The 21,523-nt window shown below is 40.1% G+C and overlaps 1 protein-coding gene across 14 annotated transcripts in view; it reads left to right on the top strand.

Annotated features, from left to right (window-relative positions):
• The window catches only part of DTNA (dystrobrevin alpha), a 238,541-nt gene that overhangs the window by 171,666 nt on the left and 45,352 nt on the right, over positions 1-21,523 (top strand). For 11 of the 14 annotated variants that reach the window (XM_075826277.1, XM_075826275.1, XM_075826276.1 and 8 more), the window contains exons 7-11: positions 1,009-1,038; positions 2,867-2,972; positions 3,284-3,450; positions 5,160-5,284; positions 15,589-15,669. In XM_075826277.1, the coding sequence (XP_075682392.1) occupies positions 1,009-1,038; positions 2,867-2,972; positions 3,284-3,450; positions 5,160-5,284; positions 15,589-15,669 (509 nt within the window). Of the gene's footprint in view, positions 1-1,008; positions 1,039-2,866; positions 2,973-3,283; positions 3,451-5,159; positions 5,285-15,588; positions 15,670-17,186; positions 17,277-21,523 lie in introns of all 14 variants that reach the window. The other 3 variants (XM_075826284.1, XM_075826287.1, XM_075826286.1) reach the window with 2 other exon arrangements.

The raw sequence follows: 21,523 nt of genomic DNA, 5'->3' as shown, positions 1-21,523 counted from the left end.
TTGTAAAATATATATATATATATATATATATCCAAGAGTAGAGCTGCAGACTGTGCTATTCCTGCCGGAATGGCAGATGGAACCATCAACGGAGGCATGAACGCTAGTGTGAACTGAGTCTAATAATGAATATAAACACTTCCATAGTCAAATCAATCATTTTAGCCAGTGCGTGTTACACAGAAAATTACATTTCAAATACAATCAATTCCATTGGTCCAGATTTTGATCTAACACATGTGAAGAGCAGCCTAAGAATTAATTTCTATCCACGGTTAAGTTGCCCATACACTATTGATTTTAGATGGCTGTAAAGACCGATTTAGCCCATTTGCGGCGAGCATTATATTTTATTACAAAATTCTGCCGTTGCCCCCCTGACACCAGTACTCTCAGCTACAGTCAAGTGCCATACATTGTGACAAATGGTGACTGCCATGTCAATGAGGGAGGGAGATAAATGGAATACAGACAGCTTGGCACCACTTAGCTTTACAAAGCAAGGGATCAAACAGGTTAAAAAACCAACCTCTCCAATCTGTAGTCACATAGGAAATCCCAAGCGTGAAAGTGATGGAATTTATTTATATGATTTTCTCTTATTTCTGGAATGTGTGAAGTTTGGTTCTGTGTCTACTGTATAGAAATGTTCACAAGGTTTCAGTTACACAAATTACACATTTGTTTAGCACTTAAATATTGCTGGGTTGTAGCCAGAGGCTTGTGTTTCTAATATGGGAACCCAGGGAGATCTGCACGTTTTTAGATCGAATAGAGGGAGAATATTTTAATTGAATCAGTTGTAGCCTCTATTTAATCATTTATTAACACGTTTATTAAAACAGTTCAATGGTTTTGTGGGTAAGCAGAATGAAATAAAAGCTAAAAAGCACATTTCATGCCTGTGGGTCTACAAATGTGAATGGCTCATTTAGAATAAAATATTTTATCATTACATTTTTTCCTGTTTCCTCCTGCTGGGATTCGTTACTGGTTTTGGCAAAAAAGTATGGAATGGATCATGGACCTCAGATACAGGCATGTAAACAAGCACTTAAACTGGCCACCTAGTAATAATATGACAAATGATGTGTTACTGTTATAGCACCTATTTATATGGATGACCTCAAATAAAATTGAAAATTTTGTCCAGTATGTGATTTTGAGCTTGATATATTTTAGGGTTTTACTGTTAAATTGTATTTCTAGTACCAATGTGCTTCACGCTGCATTATTAAGACACTATTTTTGACACTTAAAGAGGCTCTGTCACCAGATTTTCAAACCCCTATCTCCTATTGCAGGTGATCGGCGCTGCAATGTAGATAACAGTAACGTGGTTTTTTTTTCTTCAAAAACAAGCATTTTTGGCCAAGTTATGAGCATTTTTATATTTATGCAAATGAGCCTTTCTAATGGACAACTGGGCGTGTTTAATCTTATTTCCAACTGGGCGTGTATTGTGTTTGTTACATCTGGGTGTGTTTACTTGTTTAACTAGCTGGGCGTTGTGAATAGAAGTGTATGATGCTGACGAATCAGCATCATCCACTTCTCTTCGTTACCACCCAGCTTCTGGCAGTGCACAGACACACAGCGTGTGACGCCTCTGACGCCTGGTGCCGATGTGTCCTCGCTCGTCCGACGCGATGAAGGACCTGGGGCAGGAAGTGACATCACAGTTTGATCTCGCGAGAACACGCTGTGTGTCTGTGCACTGCTAGAAGCTGGGTGGTAACGAAGAGAAGTGGATGATGCTGATTCGTCAGCATCATACACTACTATTCACAACGCCCAGCTAGTAAAAGAAGTAAAAACGCCCAGATGTGACAAACACAATACACGCCCAGTTGGAAATAAGATTAAACACGCCCAGTTGTCCATTAGAAAGGCTCATTTGCATAAATATAAAAATGCTCATAACTTGGCCAAAAATGCTCGTTTTAAAAAAAAAAAAACTTTACTGTTCTCTACATTGCAGCGCCGATCACCTGCAATAAGAGATAGGGATTTGGAAATCTGGTGACAGAGCCTCTTTAATGAAAACATTAAATGGATGACTTTGTATTACTTGTATCCAGTGTACATTTAGGCTGTTATGTGGCCATTCCGAACTCCGTTTATTAATGCCTTCCTCTTGTGTAGTAATCCATATATAGGAATAGCATACACAAGATTGAAAGACACAGATCGGCAGGGAAGACTCGGTATGGAGGCTGGGTAACCAAAATGTCTTGTGATATGGCCATGTAATACCCAATTGTACAAATATTGTGTCTTTAGTTTTTCCTCTAAAAAGTGAATAAACAAAAGTTAAAACAATAAATAAACTGTGACATTGGTGGAAAATTACTATTGTCACTTTACTGTAGAAATAGAGGTTCTAAAAAGTGAAAAATGCTATAAAAGCAATATTGCAGCTTACTGTTCACCAATACTAATGTGTTACATATAAATTATAGGTATTGAATAGTTCTGCTTAGCAGGTGCGTAACTAGAATTTGTAGGGCCCTATTGCAAAATGACAAGGGCCCTCACCACCTAGTGACTGGATACTGGAAAAGCAGCATAAGTAGCAATAAGTGCGGGTATGGGTGATAGTGCCATATGTCAGAGAATCCACGAAGTAGCGCTAGATAACAGAATTCAGCAACTTGTTACTTTCTACAAAACGGAACAATGTTTTTCATCTGAGTGGACCCCCTCAATGCCTGGGCCCCATAGCAGCTGCTATAGTTACGCCCATGCTGTTCAGCAATGCACCAACATACATATATTTCAACCGGAATATTTTCTCCATCTGAATGTGTTCATATTGAGTTTTTGTTGTTTTTTTTGTTGTTGTTGTTTTTATTCCCCCACACAGAAAAAAGTTAGCTTAAATTCGTTCTTGGACACACTTATGTCTGACCCACCACCTCAGTGTCTTGTCTGGTTACCTCTTCTGCATCGACTGGCGAATGTAGAAAATGGTAAGTACATTATTAGATTTCTTCTGCAATCGAGATTTATACTGTGCAGACTTGTTCTGTTAAAGGGGTTTCCGACTACGAACATTTATCACCTATCCACAGTGGATAGGTTGTAAATGTTGATTCTGGGAATACCCCTTTAACAGGTTAACCCCTTACCCATTGACCTTTATATATTAGGTTATAGCTTAGGCTATTTTGTGATTATAACTAGTAGTGCAGGGATTCACATACTTTTCTTTTAATGATCACTTGAGATATTTTTTTAATTTCTGTTTTTATTGTAAAAAGCCTATTCTTTTCTTTCATAGTCTTCCACCCGGTCGAGTGTTCCTATTGCCACTGTGAGAGTATGATGGGTTTCCGCTATCGCTGCCAGCAGTGTCACAATTACCAGCTCTGTCAGGACTGCTTCTGGAGGGGACATGCCAGCGGTTCCCATAGCAACCAACACCAAATGAAAGAGTATACGTCATGGGTAAGAGAAGGTTCACTGGGTTCTGCAGCTGCACCACACAAAAAGCAAACACAAGAGTGGACTAACCCCGAAAGATAAAGCACAGCAGACAATGAATTTGGGAATTGAGAGGGACATTATTAGTTTATGATTCTGGAAGAGGCTAGTTTATTACTGGCACGCGTGTAAGTATTGAGCATGGCATAGTGTGTGAAGTTTGGCTACGTTGGCAGTGCTGGTACTGTGGACTGGACTTGTAGAACTATGAATAACTTTCTGGTATTTTCATTTATACTCCTATTATTGATCTGGTTTTTTTTCGGTCTCTTTAATAGACAGGGGATGGGTTGCAGAAAAAGCAGTATCTGCATTCGTACACATGATGATGTGGGATAACTGCAGCTTCTTTTTGTGCCGTTTTTGTAATATTTGTGACATATTGAACTATTTGACCAATTTTTGCGAAGTGGAATTTTCATAGACGTTTGCGGTTTGTATTGAATCTATTGAATTGACAAATATTGTCAATAAAATACATGCCGATCACTGGTATACGTAGAATATTTTAAGAATTGTCGACGTAACTTGTAAGACCTGATGCTGCTATAAAAGTTGCCACATAGCATCTAGTTATACGATGGACACTAATCCTTGTACTTATATAAAATACCAAGATTTTAGTTTCTATTTTATTTTTTCTTTATTGCACAAACTTGTAGTCAGATTAGAAGGCTTAAAGCAGTACAAGGAAATATAGAAGTGTGTGGAGTCTTATGGGGTCACTGGCTTTTCTGCCGTTGTGAGTGAGTAATGAGAACACAACTTTATAGGAAGGATAGTGTCATGATAAGGACACAGGCATAGAAATAAGAAAGACATTGGCCCCATACTATTAGAAAAGGCATATTTTTCACCAATAAAATTGGAGAGGGTAGTGCACACTTCTTAATAAATCTGTTGTATTTGGAAATGTCTGACTGCTTGCATTTCTTTTTATGCCTGAACATATGCGGAACTAATTTATGCCTTTTTTTAACATTTCATAAATGGTTCTTAAAGGCTATGTACACCTACGAAAGCATTTTTTATTTTATTTTTAATAAAAATGTGTACTAGTCTGTTTGGTGCAACTTAATTTTTATTAACATTTTTTTTTTTACTTTTTGAGATACAGCTGCTTTGTATCCTGTATAAAGAGCAGCTGTATCCGCGGGACTGACTGTTTCAGTGAAAGCGGGTCCTGTGCGTCTCTGAACCTAAGTGACGCTGACCTGACGAATACAGGTTTCAGCGCTAGATATAGCTGCTCTGTATGCAGGATACATAGCAGCTGTATCTCAAAAAGTAAAAATAACTTTTAATAAAAACTAATTATAAAGTTGCACCAAATACACTGAAAGACATTTTTATTTAAGAAAAAATAAATAAATAGCTTTCGAAGGTGACAACTTGACTATTCCCCAATTTCTTTTTTTGGAGTAAAAAGACAAAGGTTGCAATTTTTTGCTTAATTTTTGTGATTATTTAACCTGTGCAATTTTCTGTCAAGATCATAAGTAAACATAATAAATGTCAGCCAATGAGTAGTTCATGACAGTTTAAATAAGTTTATGAATAGAAGTTTAGGACGACTATACTGCCAGTTGTAGTTCACTGTAAAAAAGGTACTTAACAGGCAGCTTCTAATTAAACAGCATTAGTTATTCATTACATGTATTTGCTGTTCACAGAAATCCCCTGCAAAGAAGCTCACGAATGCACTAAGCAAGTCTTTAAGCTGTGCTTCCAGCCGCGAGCCTCTGCATCCTATGTTTCCTGATCAGCCTGAAAAACCTCTAAATCTGGCGCATATTGTGTGAGTATCATACTCATCGCCTATATATATATAGGCCCTCCCGTGTACTGTAAATGTATGTAAGGCCAGCATCTTGTGGCCTTCTCCAGGATAGGAGATCTTTAGGTTGCTGTGAATTGTGTTCTAGCCTTCGGTATGTAAACAAATGCAAATCCTTTGTATTTCATATCTTTTATGCAGTTGAGCAACATGCTCAAGGTTGGAATTCTGAAGTGAATAAAATGTATTGTGCTAAGTGACAATAACCATATAATAGTGGGAATAAAGTAAAAACTAACATAATATAGGTTATGAAGTATAATTCCCTTGTCGTTGGTAAATTCAATATATATCAGCAAATGGACCAGATTTCTATTACCCAGTCAATGCCATATACTTTTTGTCTAATAGAAAGTCACCAAAGCTATACTTATAGCCTCCAGCAGTAAAAGACTAGGGCTGAAGCTGCTCAGAGCGGGTTCCACAGTCAGTTGTACAATTTGTATTCCAATATGTAGCAGATTAAAATGTCCAATATACGGAACAGGCAGCCGATCTGTGTTGTCTCTATTCCTAGATATAATGTTTGTCCTCAAAAAAGAATAGTCTTTTTGAGGACATAGAGCCTTTTTCCTTTTAAGCGGTTGTACACTTTGGATAATCCCTTTTTATTAGAAGGGTACCCTGACGATAAGTTGATAACAGTATGTCCCGCTGCTATTGCCTACAAAAAACAACTGTAATGTGGGGGGCAACCCCGACGTGAGTGTTTGATTCCGCTGGAGCGCCACCACGTGAAAGAAGAAGTAAAACATAGTTAAAATGAATGAACTGTTTAATTCACCGATATGACAATTGTATTGGGTTCTCCAGTGTAGAAGATGCTCTTTGTAGCTGCTATCTGCTCTGGCTATAGATGAGGATCCTTAAAGAGGACACTCTTCTATTAACTCAGAATTCACCAATAGAGTATTTAAAAAATTAGTTTTCCAAACCAGGCAACCCTATTGAATGCATTCTCTGTGACAAGTGCCCTCCCAATGACTTTTTAGGCTATTCCACTACATGAAGGCTGCGCCAGGTGTGACATTTTCTCACATAGTTTTAAGTAATCAAATGACTGCTGCTTTTGTCTACCCCCTGAAAATTGTCACCTCTTGCAATTTGTTTAATATTTCATGTGTACATTTTTAGTTTTGACCGGTTTTCGGACACCCTGTGAACATGCTTTATTCCATTTTCAGTCAATCAGTACATAGGGTAAAATAGGAAGTATAATGAAGGTTTGTAACAGATCACATTAAAGGGTAACTAAACGTTCAACAAACTTCTGACATGTCATAGTGACATGTCAGAAGTTTTGATTGATAGGGGTCCGAGCACTTAGAGCCCCACCAATTGCTAAAACAAAGCCGCAGAAGTGCTCGTGTGAGCGCTGAGCCGCTTAGTTTCTGTTCCGCTTTTTCCGGAATTCAATATAGCGGTGTGTACGGACTCAATAGAAAGTCTACGGGCCCGTACAACACTAGATCGGCTTTCCGGAAAAAGCCAAACAGAAACTAACCGGCTGAGCGCTCACATGATCACTTCTGCCGGTTCGTATTAGTGATCAAAATTAAAACTTCTGACATGTCACTATGACATGTCAGAAGTTTTTTGAACGTTTAGTTACCCTTTAGGCTGGGTTCACACGACCATGTTACGTCCGTAATGTACGGAACGTATTTCGGCCGGAAGACCCGGACCGAACATAGTGCAGGGAGCCGGGCTCCTAGCATCATAGTGATGTACAATGCTAGGAGTCCCTGCCTCGCTGCAGGACAACTGTCCCGTACTGTAATCATGATTACAGTACGGGACAGTAGTTCCACGCAGAGGCAGGGACTCCTAGCATCGTACATCACTATGATGCTAGGAGCCCGGCTCCCTGCACTGTGTTCGGTCCGGGTCTTCCGGCCGAAATACGTTCCGTACATTACGGACGTAACATGGTCGTGTGAACCCAGCCTTAATGTTGTAGAGGACAAATTAATTTTAAATTGCCCTTATGTTTCGAGCTACACTGTCCACTCAGTCCCACCTCTTGGACCCCGCACCTGTCAGGTGAACGGGGGCCAACTTGCAGAATAAATAGATAGGTGGCTGCACAGATGCATGGCTCTATCCGTTCAAGACGTTTTGGGGGGTCAGATACAGGGAATCCTATGTCAAACAATAAATAATCTGCCATCACATTTTCAACCAGAGGAATCACTTGCAGCATGTTCTGCAGATAAGTGGGGAAAAAAGCTGCTTTAAAGAGTCTCTGTCACCACATTATAAGTGCCCTATCTCCTACATAAGGAGATCGGCGCTATAATGTAGATGACAGTAATGCTTTTTATTTAATAAAACGATCTATTTTCACCACTTTATTAGCTATTTTATATTTATGCTAATGAGTTGCTTAATGCCCAAGTGGGCGTATTTTTACTTTAGACCAAGTGGGCGTTGTACAGAGGAGTGTATGACGCTGACCAATCAGCGTCATGCACTCCTCTCCATTCATTTAGGCAGCGCATAGGGATCCTTTTAGATCGCTATGTGCAGTCTTATACTAACACATTAACAATACTGAAGTGTTTAGACAGTGAATAGATATTCCACGGGATGTCTATTCACAATCTCTGCACTTCGTTACTGTTTTTGTGGTAGTTACAGCAGAGCAAAGCGTAATCCCGCGAGATTACGCGGTAAATGACAGGTTACAGCGAGATTACGCTTTGCTCTGCTGCAACTACCACAAAAACAGTAACGAAGTGCAGAGATTGTGAATAGACATCCCGTGGAATGTCTATTCACTGTCTAAACACTTCAGTATTGTTAATGTGTTAGTATAAGACTGCACATAGCGATCTAAAAGGATCCCTATGCGCTGCCTAAATGAATGAAGAGGAGTGCATGATGCTGATTGGTCAGCGTCCTACACTCCTCTGTACAACGCCCACTTGGTCTAAAGTAAAAATACGCCCACTTGGGCATTAAGCAACTCATTAGCATAAATCTAAAATCGCTAATAAAGTGGTGAAGACAGATCGTTATATTAAATAAAAAGCACTGTTGTCACCTACATTATAGCGCCAATCTCCTTATGTAGGAGATAGGGCACTTATAATGTGGTGACAGAGCCTCTTTAAATCAAACTGAGAAAGCGAATGTGGAAGCTTCTGAGAGTGTTTTAAACTACAGTGTGTTTTCTCTTGTGTGTGACTTGAGATTAACCCATTCACGACTGCCATACGGCTATATACGTTCTAACTGCAGATGCCCTGTGCAGTTAGCACGTGTATAAACCTTGACAGCCTGGAATGGGTTTAATGAGTGCAGTGCTGCTTCAGTGTGAGTAGCACTGCACTCATGTCGGCCGGGGCTTTGAGAGCCCCGGAATACACCCCCACTGTAGATAGTGACACCCACAACCTGAACTGACTCTATGACCAAAATCTACAGGGGACACTGGCGCTATCTACATGGGCACTGTGTGTGGCACTATGTGGGCATTATCCACAGTGAGAACTGTGGCACTATGTGGGCACTGTGGCACTATTTACAGTGTGCACTATCTATGTGGGCAATGTGGCACTATGTACAGTGGTTTTGCATCACTATCTACATGGGCACTGTGGTGTTTTCAGGGGGTTGGGACAAAAAACCCTAACAAATCAAATTCATCCATTTTTTTAACGTTCATGAAAAACGGATGGCAAATGCCAGTTAAAAATGGTCAGACGGCCGGAAAATGGATTCAAATTTTGAGACACATTGATGCAAAACACCTATGAAAAACTGACCGTTGATTAGTGGTTGTCTGCCATTTTTTTCACGGAGGTGTGTATATTGCCCTCTTCACTTTCCCCTCACACCGATCCAGGGTGACGGAGAGAGAAGAGGTATAATTGTTACAGCGCTCTACAGTGTATGTGTGTGTGTGTGTGTGTATATATATATATATATATATATATATATATATATATATATATATATATATATATAAATAAATGAATATATATTTTAAAAAAATACAAAAAAGTTTTTTTTTTTTACATTTTTAGTGATTTGTCTGCTCATAATAAAAATTAAAAACACTGCATTAATTAAACTAATCTAGAAAATGAAAGCCTCATAAGTCTTGTAAAAAAACAAAGTAAAAATAGTTGTAATATTCAAAGCGGTTCCAAAGATATTATCGTTTACAGAAGTGCATATTAAAAATGGAAAATTTGACCTGGACACAGGGGCATCAATGACCCTTGGTCATGAAAGGGTTAAGTGGTTTTAAATTCTGAGAGTTTAGAAGGGGTGGCTGGTATTTATTCACTGTTTGTTGCTATTTACTTTCGGCAATGCTATCCAGTGTACATTTTGTGTAATGTTTGCAGTCCTTGAACAGCCGTTTGAGGGTGCATACTTCTTTGCAAAATGTGTGCTTGTTGCAAGTTTTGAAGCCCAGATCCTGAAACTAAATGAGCAACTTGCAACCCTGAGATCCATTGATAACATGGAAAGAAGTTTGCTGCTTGCTAAGCAGCCACTCGCTGGGGCAGATGCGGGGGAGTATGGTAGCATGGAGGTACAGGAAAATAAGGCAGCTAGTTGGGAGACAGAAGGCGGGGTAGAGGGAAGAGTGTCAGGAAGGCTAGTACTTATCTAACACACCTCAACAAGTTGGTAAATGAGGGAGATGTCCGTTCAGTGGTAGCACTGTTGCACCAAGACACTTCCTCTGACAGTTAAGAAATCGTCTGCTCGAGTAAGGAGAGGAACAAAAGTACAGGGGAGGCCAGAAAGTGCTGCTAGGGGGGATTCAATTAGTAGGGGAACAGATAGGGCAATCTGTCACAAAGATCGAGATTGTCAAGCAGTGTGTTGTCTTCCTGGCACTTGAGTTTGAAGTATCGCGGATCGGGTTGATTACTTAATGGGAGGGGCTGGTGAGGATCTAGTGGTCACGGTGCACATTGGCACCAATAACAAAGTTAGATGTAGGTGGAAATTTATTAAACACAGGTGTCAGATGAGATGCAGACAGATAAATTAAACTCTCCTTTAAATGTCACCTGTCTAACCTAGGAAGAACTGCAGCGCCACCCTAAAAAGATTAAAATAGACAGATCACCGGGTCTAGATGACATACACCACTGTGTTCTAAGGGAATTAAGTACAGTAATACAGAAACTATTATTTCTGATAGTTAAGGATTTTTATAGTGACAGGGTATATTCCACAGTACTGGTGCACAGCAAATGTTGTGCCAATATAAAAAACGGGGTCAAAAAGTGATCCCGGAAACTATAAGCCTGTAAGTTCAACCTCCTATTGTGGGTAAAATGTTTGAGGGTTTTCTAAGAGATGCTGTCCTGGAGTATCTTAATGAGAAAAAAAACCTTATAAATCCATATCAGCATGGGTTGAGATCGTCCTCTCAAAGTAATCTGATCAGTTTATATGAGTAGGTAAATTCTAGACTGAACCGAAGTGAATTGTTGGATGTCATACTATATTTCTCGATTTTTCAAAGCATTTGATACTGTGCCGCAGAAAAAGGTTGGTACATAAAATGAGAATGCTGGCACTGGGGGGAAATGCGTGTAAGTGGGTAAGTAACTGGCTCAGTGATAGAAAACCGAGAGTGGTTATTAATGGTATATACTCAGATTGGGTTGATAATGGGGATACCACAGGTGTCAATATTGGGCCCTATTCTCTTTAATATATTTATTAATGAGTTCGCAGAGGGATTTCACATTGAAAATAAAATTTTTGCAGATGACCCTAAAATGTGTAAAGTAATTAACACAAAGGCTAATACACTGACAAGTTAGGAGTTTTAGTTGACCGTAAACTTAAATGTAGCAACCAGTGTCAGGCAGCTGCTGCCAAGGCAAATAAGATCATAGGGTGCATCACAAGCGGCATAGATGCACATGACAAGAACATAGTTCTACCACTTAATATTTCATGTACAGCATGACTAGTGATTTATAGTGTACAGTTTTAGTCACCAGTGCACAAGAAAGACATAGTAGAGCTTAAGCGGGTTTTAAGTCAGGCAACCAAAGTAATAAATGTAATGGGTGGACTACAGAATTAGGGATTATCAATAGAGATGAGCGAACTTATGATAGGTTCGGTTCGGCTGGTTCGCCGAATTTCATGAAAAAGTTCGATTCGGACCGAACTAGTTCGGACCGAACCTGTAATTCAAGAAAGCCCATAAAAATCATGGCCGTGATAACGGCACGGGCAGCCCATAGAAGTCTATGGAGCTCCCGTAATGATGGGTGGCTACATGTGTGCACCCGGCATTACGGTAGCGTTGCTAGGCGACGTCAGTAAATAGTGACTGTCCAGGGTGCTGAAAGAGTTAACTGATCGGCTGTAACTCTTTCAGCACCCTGGACAGTGAATTTCGATCACAATATAGAGCAAACTTACCGAGAACTTCCTGCTTCTTTATCCAGTCCGGCATCCCGGCCGTTGCCTTGGTGACGCGTCCCTCTCGTCATCCGGCCCGACATCCCTGGATGACGTTTCAGCCAATGTGACCGCTGCAGCCAATCACAGGCCAATCGCATGCTGCAGCGGTCACATGGACTGTCGCGTCTTCCAGGGATGTCGGGCTGGATGTCAAGAGAGGGACGCGTCACCGTTGCCTTGGTGACGCGTCCCTCTCTTGACATCCAGCCCGACATCCCTGGATGACGTTTCAGCCCATGACTGGCTGACATGACTGGCCTGTGATTGGCTGCAGCGGTCACTTGGACTGAATCGTCATCCCGGGAGGTCGGACTGGAGGAAGAAGCAGGGAGTTATCGGTAAGTAGGAACTTCTATTTTTTTTACACGTTGATGTATATTGTGATCGGAAGTCACTGTCCAGGGTGCTGAAACAGTTACTGCCGATCGCTTAACTCTTTCAGCACCCTGGACAGTGACTATCTCCTGACGTCGCGTACCGGAAAATCAGTGACTCATAAGCCGGGTTCGGTCAAAACGTGTTCGGCCGAACCTGGTGAAGTTCGGATTCGCTGCGAACCAAACTTTTTTTACGATGTTCGGACCGAAACCGGGTTCGGTTGTGCCGGTTCGCTCATCTCTAATTATCAAAATTAGGGTTATTTAGTTCAGAAAAAAGATGGCTGAGGGGTGACCCAATACCTTTCTAATATGTCAGAGATTTAACTCATGATCTATTTATAGCCAGGATTGTAACTGTAACAAGGAGACATCCTCTACATCTAGAGGAAAGAAGGTTTCTACACAAACATAGAAGAGGATTCTTTACTGTGAGAGCAGTGAGAAAAAAAAAATCTCTCTGCCATGGAAGTTGTCATAGTGAATTCACTCAAAGAGTTCAATAGGTGTCTGTTGCCTTTCTTGAGTGTGATAATAATAATAATAATAATAATAATAATAATAAAAAAGTTATAGTTACTAGATTACTGGAGATGAGTCTTTGATCCAGGGATTTATTCTGATTGGAGTCTGGAAGAAATTTTACCTGTGGAAAATTGGCTTTTACCTCATAGAGGTAAAACCGCATAGAAGTTTTGCCGTATGTTGTTTTTTTCGGTCTTACAAACTATGTTATTATGTTAAATTTCATTAATGTGCATAAGCAAATTTGTAAGCTCATATGGACAGAGAACTCTCTCTTAATGTATTGAGTTGGCACTGCGTTTCTGGGCAGACAGCTCAGGGTCTATTCAAGGACACTAGGTCTGTCTTACCATATTTCTTGTTGTTAGGGTATACTTGGGTATGTCCTAACAACTGCCTGTGTACTATCAGTATATAGATATATGCCAGTACATTAAGTTTAAAAATAAAAAAGTAAAAACATAAAGTAATATTAAATAAAAAAAACACACATACACATTTTTTACAATAAACATTAAAATAAGTCTCAATGCATAAAATATACACATAATCGGTTTTGGCGTAGCCGTAATAACCTGCACAATAAATTTGTTGCGTCATTATGATGTGTATGCTGTAAAAAAATAGAATAAAAACTTCTTTCTTTCACTTATTAATGTACGGCACGAGGTGGCATGAATTTAACCTCCATGTGCCACACATTTATAGTAATTAACCCCATGATGGGGGTAATTACTATTAAAGTGAGGCACATTCAAAATTCATCACACTACATACCTCACATCAGAAAATGGAAGAACTTATTTTTTTTTTCTATTACTGTTGGCAAAGTATCGTTTTGGTATCGAAAATCGCAAGACTACACAAAGTATCGAAATTCTGGTATCGTGACAACCCTAGCTGGCAACATTTTTTCCATTGATGGCTGCCACAGCTTAAAACCATGCATCGGGAGGTATGCTGTGAATATTCCAGCCTCCGACCTGGGTGTGAGCTCATATTCACTCTTCATAAATAAATCATAACATTAGCCAAATTTGCTTTGTACAAATAAAACTATTCAAAGTGGAAAATGTCATATGTGCCTAAAATTCTGTACTTTTTGTTCCTTTCGGGCATCAAAAGGGACACTTGGTGAGTATACTGACCTGCCATCATTCTATCTAAGGATCACTTCCACCGTTGTCATTAGTATGTAGACAAATCATTGTGTTTGGTAGTCCTTGACATTTACTCTACATCTTGCATATTAAATGAGGACCCTTGCACACCATATCAAATATACTTCCATTATTCCTTCATGTCTTCATCCAAACATGAGTGCTTGTTTTGGAATTGGTAGTACGTTATTGAAATAACACAAGACCTTCCTTTCTAGATATTTGTGTAATTATATATGAGAAATATCTTGGAGTACATAAGCAAATGGACTTGCATCTCAATACTGTCTAAATGGATTCAATTAGAAATAGTATTTTGTAGGTTAATGATCACATTTGGCTATGTTCACACTTCCGCAGTTCCAGCAAGAATAGCCCAGCATACATCGCTATTCTTGTTGTCAAAATGATGGAATCCTGACGGGCCACATTAGATTGTTGGGCACCATTGGGATCCATCATACAACAGATCCTGCACAGCGTTGTGGCTTCCCTTATGAACGCATATCTGAACATAGCCTAAGCTGTTTAAGATAAGAAGGAAATAACATTATGAACGATGCTAAAATGTGGACATTTTTTAGTGGATTTCTAATCATCAGTAACAGAGCCCTAAGCAGACTTTCAGGGGCAAGATGTCAAACATCCACTGCTGAGATACAGTACAGTACCTGACCAATAGTTGATTTTACTTCATAAAGATCATTTGTATACCAACCCTTTAAAGGCTATGTACCTTTTGAAAACAGTTGTTTTTTTTAATAAAAATGTGTATCAGTGAGATTGGTGCAACTTTGTAATTACATTTTATTAAAAATGTATTTTTACTTTTTGAGATACAGCTGCTTTGTATCCTGTATATGGAGCAGCTGTTTAATGCGCTGAATCCTGTATTCATCAGGTCAGCGGCGCGGGTTATCGATTACATCTAAGTTCGTTGGCAGAGACACGCAAGACCCACGGACACTGAAGCCGTCAGTCCCGCTGTCCTGACGGATTCAGGTCTCAGCGCAAGATACTGCTGCTCTGTATACAGGATACAAAGCAGCTGTATCTCAAAAAGTAAAAATATTTTTTAATAAAATGTAATTATAAAGTTGCACCAATCACACTGATACACATTTTTATAAAAAAAAAAAACAACAACACGTTTTCAAAGGTGTACATAGTTCTTAACACCACTTCAAGATTTTCAAGAGCCTCGGTTAACTCAAAATAAAGCAAAAGCTGAAGCTGCTTATTTTAATTTAATATGGAGGCAATGCAGCAACGTTTTACTTATGTGGACTGGTTATTTAAGCATGGATTCTATTACTGAACGTCTTAGGGTATGTGCACACACACTAATTACGTCCGTAATTGACGGACGTATTTCGGCCGCAAGTACCGGACCGAACACAGTGCAGGGAGCCGGGCTCCTAGCATCATACTTATGTACGATGCTAGGAGTCCATGCCTCGCTGCAGGACAACTGTCCCGTACTGAAAACATGATTACAGTACGGGACAGTTGTCCTGCAGCGAGGCAGGGACTCCTAGCATCGTACATAAGTATGATGCTAGGAGCCCGGCTCCCTGCACTGTGTTCGGTCCGGTACTTGCGGCCGAAATACGTCCGTAAACTACGGACGTAATTAGTGTGTGTGCACATACCCTAACATTGAAGAATTACATCATTAGGTAGTTGTAAACTGTGTTATGCGCAGCGTGCGTCAAAATATTAATCTAAAGATTTATTTTTCTTGTAGGCCTCCAAGACCAGTTACCAGCATGAATGACACTATATTTTCTCACTCCGTTCCCTCAGGAAGCCCTTTCACTAACAAAATGTAAGTATCAAAGTCTTGTCTAATAAATCTATATACATACATAAAGCCGTGAGCAGGATATAATCCATTTATTGCCAGGGACTAGTGGACTCAATACAGTCGAACAGTGCTTTGGTAATGGAATGCTTGTGGCACCTAATGTTGGTTACCTATATGACAAGCGCTGTGGGTTTTCCAGATACAAATCTATGGACATCTGTTCTATATAAGGCAAGTAACTAGTGCAGACAAGAACTTCATATTCAATTGAACACTAAAATTAGGAACACAGACTGGACTGCTCTACATTAATGCATCCTGCATGGTTTTGCTGTTGCTTTGAGGCCATGAGGCTCTTAATCATTTTCCACTTTGCATTCTGGTTGTGTTTGTATGTAGCTATATTAGTAGTAAGGCTAAGTTCAGACGGGACAAATACGCTGTGTAAAAGCACGCAGCGTAACCCGCCCTGTGGTGCAGTTTTTCGCCCGGAATGTCCACTGCGGAAAACTGCTGCACTTAGCCTAGCTAGCAGGCCGGCCTCCTGGGATGACGTTTCATCCCAGGAGACCACTGCAGCCTGTGATTGGCTGCAGCGGCGGTCACATGGGATAAAGCGTCATCTCACGAGGCCGGCCCTCTGACGTCATCCAGGCTGGCCTCTTGGGATGACGTTTCATCCCATGTGACCGCCGCTACAATCTGTGATTGGCTGCAGCGGTCACATAGGATGAAACAAAAGAAAAAGAAGGATCGTCACAGCACCGGAGATCAGTGCAAAATAACGGGTGAAAGCCTCAAAGGAACCTGATCCAAAGTCCCACAAATGGTATCCACAATGAAGTTAGTGACGAGGCAGCACTTCCAAAATAAATGGGAATTTTATTCACCCACCAGTGCAACATTTCAGTCCAACAGGACCTTTTTCAAACCTTTGCGAAAGGTCCTGTTGGACTGAAACGTTGCACTGGTGGGTGAATAAAATTCCCATTTATTTTGGAAGTGTTGCCTCTTCTCTCTCTTCTTTGCGGATAACATGGGATGAAACGTCATCCCAGGAGGCTGGCCTGGAGGAAGAAACACAGACTCCTGGGTAAGTATAAGATTTTTAAAAAAAATTCTGAGTTGCGTTTTTTGTGGCGGAATCGCGTCAAACCTGCCGCAGAAAAAAGCAACAACTTCTATTTGTTGTGGGTTTTACCTCCCCATTGAATATAATGGGGAAAACCCACAACAAATGAGCAGCGTTTACGCAAATACAACTGACATGCTGCGGAATAAAATTCTGCACTGTAGGTAAATTTCTGAGTGTTTTTCAGCTCAGTAATTACGCAGCGTGTGGATGAGATTTGTTTTATCTCATCCACTTTGCTGCTACTCCATTTGCTGTAGATTTTACGCAACTAATTCCGTTGCGGAAAATCTGCAGTATTTATGCAACGTGTGAACTGAGCCTAACAGTCTTTGGATCCACACACTAAATACTTGTGACGTTGACTTGTAACATAACTATCAACTCCACTGTTTGACTCATTCAGGTTACCTAACAGTGTAAGTGTAACTAGTGACATCACTGATGAACATTCTCTGATAAAGATGTATGTATGTCAGCTGCAGAACATTCCACGGTCAGTATGAGAGTACTAAACTACTAACCGTATTAGTTCAGTAGGTTGTACACTAAACCATTAGCGTCTGGGTGTTGTTAGATGCTTCTAGATAAGACAGGGGTGGCAGTTTCCCAAATGTTAACATTCCTTGTTTCCAGTAGTGACAATATTTTATGTCATCAGTGACTCATCTCAACTCTCAACCCTGAAACCCTCAATATTATTTCAATATTCTCCATTCTGGTTAAAAGGAGAATATTTTTTCATGGTCGGACCTTGTGTTTTCTAAGAGCACAAGGGTATGACATGTTCAAGATGATTTATTCTACGTTATTTTCAATATTTGGAAAATTCTGTATGCTGCATGCCCATTTTAATATGTGTTTAAAAAGATTATATTGGATATTCAGTACAATTACGGTGTGGTGGGATAAAAAGAACCAAAAAGCTTCTCTATCCGCCACTGAGATACTGTGAAATAAAGCATTGCCTGCTTAAAACAGAATGTATTAGCGTGTCATCACTTTCATCATGAATCATAAAAACAAGCTTCATAAATCCTGAAACAGATGTATGCAAGTTGGAATAAAAAGATCTGCACTCAAAGGCTGAATTTGTGCTCTACACCAACAGCTCTGGATGCGCAATTGGCCTGAGACAAAAAGGAATCATTTGCAAAACTGCCACAGTTTTTGTTTGATGTGACATCTATATTACTGCATAATAAAAGTAGCTACTATAGATAACGTGTAGAAAATGGTTAGCACGGGCAGACTGCATGGTTATTATGTGTCCATTGTCCAATGTTTAATTGATCTCACATGGTATCCGAGATTGATTGGAAACTGCCAATATTATGTCCATAGTAGTGTACATGCAGCAGATTGCAGTCAGGCACAGTGCAGCAAAATCCCAAAAGGTTCAATACCAATAATGAAATTTAGTTAAATGTTTTGGAAAGTCAAAAGTTACACAGGTCTCATCTATCTTGGCTTTACATAAGCTGGCTATATACATTAGATAAAAAGCGTCCTGCATGAAGCTGATCAGTGGCGAGCCAGATAGTTCATGTGAACAATTCTGCCAAAAGCGTGCCAGACTGATTTGGCTGTTCAGTCGTACAAAGAGGGCATACATTTACCACCTTTTCATTAAATCACCTGCTGATGTAAAATGATGCCTAAAGTAACCTATGATCAGATGTGCCGTACTGCAGACAGTACGGCTGAAAAGAATCCAAGATGACTGACCCTCTTTTCTGTAGCGGTCCCTGTCATCGCTCAGTTGTTGCAAACAATGACAATGTTTTGCCAAACCATTTGAAATCGACTATTTTGGCTGATTTTTATCTAATGTTTATGGCCAGCTTAAGTGAACCATAGGTTGAACAGATGTGTCCTAAGGCCTCATTCACACCACCGTAGCCATGTGCACGGCCGTGATATTCGGGTCGGCCAGCCGCAGAGTGTCACCCGCGAGCCGTGCACATGGCCGCGTCCATTATTTTCTATGAGCCTGGACCACAGAACACGACCATAATAAGACATGTCCGTTCTTTCTGCGGTCCGGGCTCCTGGGCCATGCACGGACCGTGGAAACCACGGTCGTGTGCATGGGCCCATAGAAATGAATGGGGCCGCAATTCTCCCGTGGATTTTCGGGTGAATTGCGGCCGCAAAAGCACGCTCGTGTGCATGGGGCCTTATACAGTTGTATCTTTTATACAATAATATTTAGCTGTTGAAAAATAACCCTGGAGAGTAGAAGGCAAAGCTTTACTAGACCATTTATCCACTTGCCCTTTTTAAAGTGATTGTTTAGTTTGGGCAGCCATCTTCAGCATTTTAGTCCCCCTGCAAGTGGCAGATCGTGACGTCACTGCTGGGAGCGATTAGATGATATAGGTGCTATAACTGCTGTAAATGTTCCATTTTTTTCCTTCAGTACAATTACAGGTTAAACAAAGTATTACACGTGGCTGTTGTAGTCAGTGCTGATCATTATTTTCAATTAATCATTTTCTCCTTTAAAAGAGATGCATTTGACGCTGGGCTCTAGCTAATACAGGGTAGACCCGACGTTATTTGCTCAACATAGCCATAAGGACATATGTTTGTTTGAAGCATACCAACTCTTTATTGTATTCTAATTATTGATAGTCTTTAAAATATAAAAAATAAGTTTAAAGCAGATCCGTCAGCTGAATATGGTCCCCGATGTGAGGGAAGAATATTACAGCTACAGGTCCATGCTCCTAGTAGCCAAAACGGCTGGTAATTGACAGGCTGCTGTGCATATATATTTGTGCATATACATTCGCCTATCAGTCACCGCAGAAAGGGGCGGGGGGAGGACTCCCCTCATGAATATACCAGACTCATGAGTCTGGTCTCAAACTAGGAGTCCCCCATATTCCTTCACGGCTTCTATTAGCAAAACTACACAAAATATTATATTCCATTTTGGCTACTTGGAGTATGGACCTGTAGCTATAATATGCTGCCCTTGTATAGGCCAGCATATTCAAATTGATACATCTACTTTGTGTGACATGATTTATTCTTTTTTTATATATTTTATATTTTCAATCTAGCGTGACATGCCCAGATTCTGTTTGGGTAGATCTATGAGTTTGTCATTTCATCAAATGTGTGTCTAGCATTATCGCCTTGCGGGACTGCTTTATTTTATTGAACTTGTGTTTACTTCATTGGAATATAATATTAACAATTCATTAAAAAGGTGTAATTTGTCATAAGAAAAGATTGAGTTGTAATAATGTCACAGGTGGCTTGTATACTTGATTTTATATTTACAATAAAAACAAAAACTTGTTGGGGAATATTAAGTTTTCCATGCGTAAGTCACGCCAATGGGAGAATCCCTGTGTTATGTGCATTGCCCCCTTAGGCCCTGCGATATGCATAGCACAGTGTATCAGGTCAGCCATACATTTCCGTTGCCGCCACCACTGCATTAGAAATGAAGTATTACAAAATGAATGGATGACCATGTAATGCATGGATGGGCAGGGTCCACCACAACGAGAGCTGCTCTTATTTAGTGGCTCTTCGCTCTGGCTCATAGAGGGAGGTCTCAAGCGAGGGAACCCCTTCTCTAACATCCATATGGCATTGGGTTGTCCTAAAGGCTTTGTAACACCTTTGAAAATGTTTTTTTTTAGAAATGTCTATCAGTGTGATTAGTGCAACTTTGTAAATAATTTCTATTCAAAATTATTTATATTTTTTAAGATACAGCTGCTTTGTATTCTGTATACACAGCAGCTGTATCTAGCGCTGAGACTTGAATCTGTCAGGCCAGTGAGACCGTCTCTGACACGCAGGATCCACCTGTTATCGCTCACATCTAAGTTATGAATTTAGATGTGATCGATAAACGCTCGATCCTGCATGACCCGCAGTCACTAAACCCGTCAGTGCCGCTGACCTGACGGATATAGGTTTCAGTGCTAGATATAGCTGCTCTGTACAGGATACCAAGCAGCTATATCTGAAAAAATAAAAATAATTTTTATTAAAAAGTAATTGGTGCAACTTTTTAATCACATTGATACAAATTTTTATTTTAAAAAAAATCAATTGTTTTCAAATGTGTGCAGTGTAAATACACCCAGTATAAAGCCTTGTATTTTCTTTTGTGTTTGATATTGGCCAGGTTGCAATCTGCTTATACTGTCTTCTGCTTTTTTTGTTTGTATTCTGGTTTACTTCTGTTTTGTAAGATAATTAAACTGCACACATATTGTAAAGAATACAAGGGTGCTATATAAAGAAAAATGACAACTTGCATAGTCAAGAGCCAAGTCTACAAATGAATTTATTCCATCTTCTGATCTTGATTTAGCTTCATTTTATTTATTAGGACACAAATGACTAAAGCTGACGATAGGCATAAGATAGCTGCCGGCCCCATTAACATGTCCATTTGTCTTGGCTGAGTGACATGGTACTTCTATGCAGGGATGGAGATTAGTGTCTGGCAGACACCATCTTTGGTGCCACTTAGACATTTGTTTCCCCCAAGATGTCAGGCTTCGTTCACATCTGCGTTGGGGCTCAGTTCAGGGGTTCCGTCGGAGCTTTCCGTCAGGGGAACCCATAAACGGAACCCTGACTGAAACAAATGCAAACCATAGGTTTCCGTTTGCTTCAATTGTGACGGATCCAGTGCAAATGGTTTTCGTTTGTCTCCGTTGTGTAAGGGTTCCATCGCTTTGACGGAATCAATACCGTTGTCTACTA

This window comes from Rhinoderma darwinii, chromosome 5, assembly GCF_050947455.1.
Source record: "Rhinoderma darwinii isolate aRhiDar2 chromosome 5, aRhiDar2.hap1, whole genome shotgun sequence".
NCBI classification, from domain to species: Eukaryota; Metazoa; Chordata; class Amphibia; order Anura; family Rhinodermatidae; genus Rhinoderma; species Rhinoderma darwinii.
Note: the sequence above shows the minus strand (reverse complement) of the source record. Positions and strands in the feature narration are given on the sequence as shown.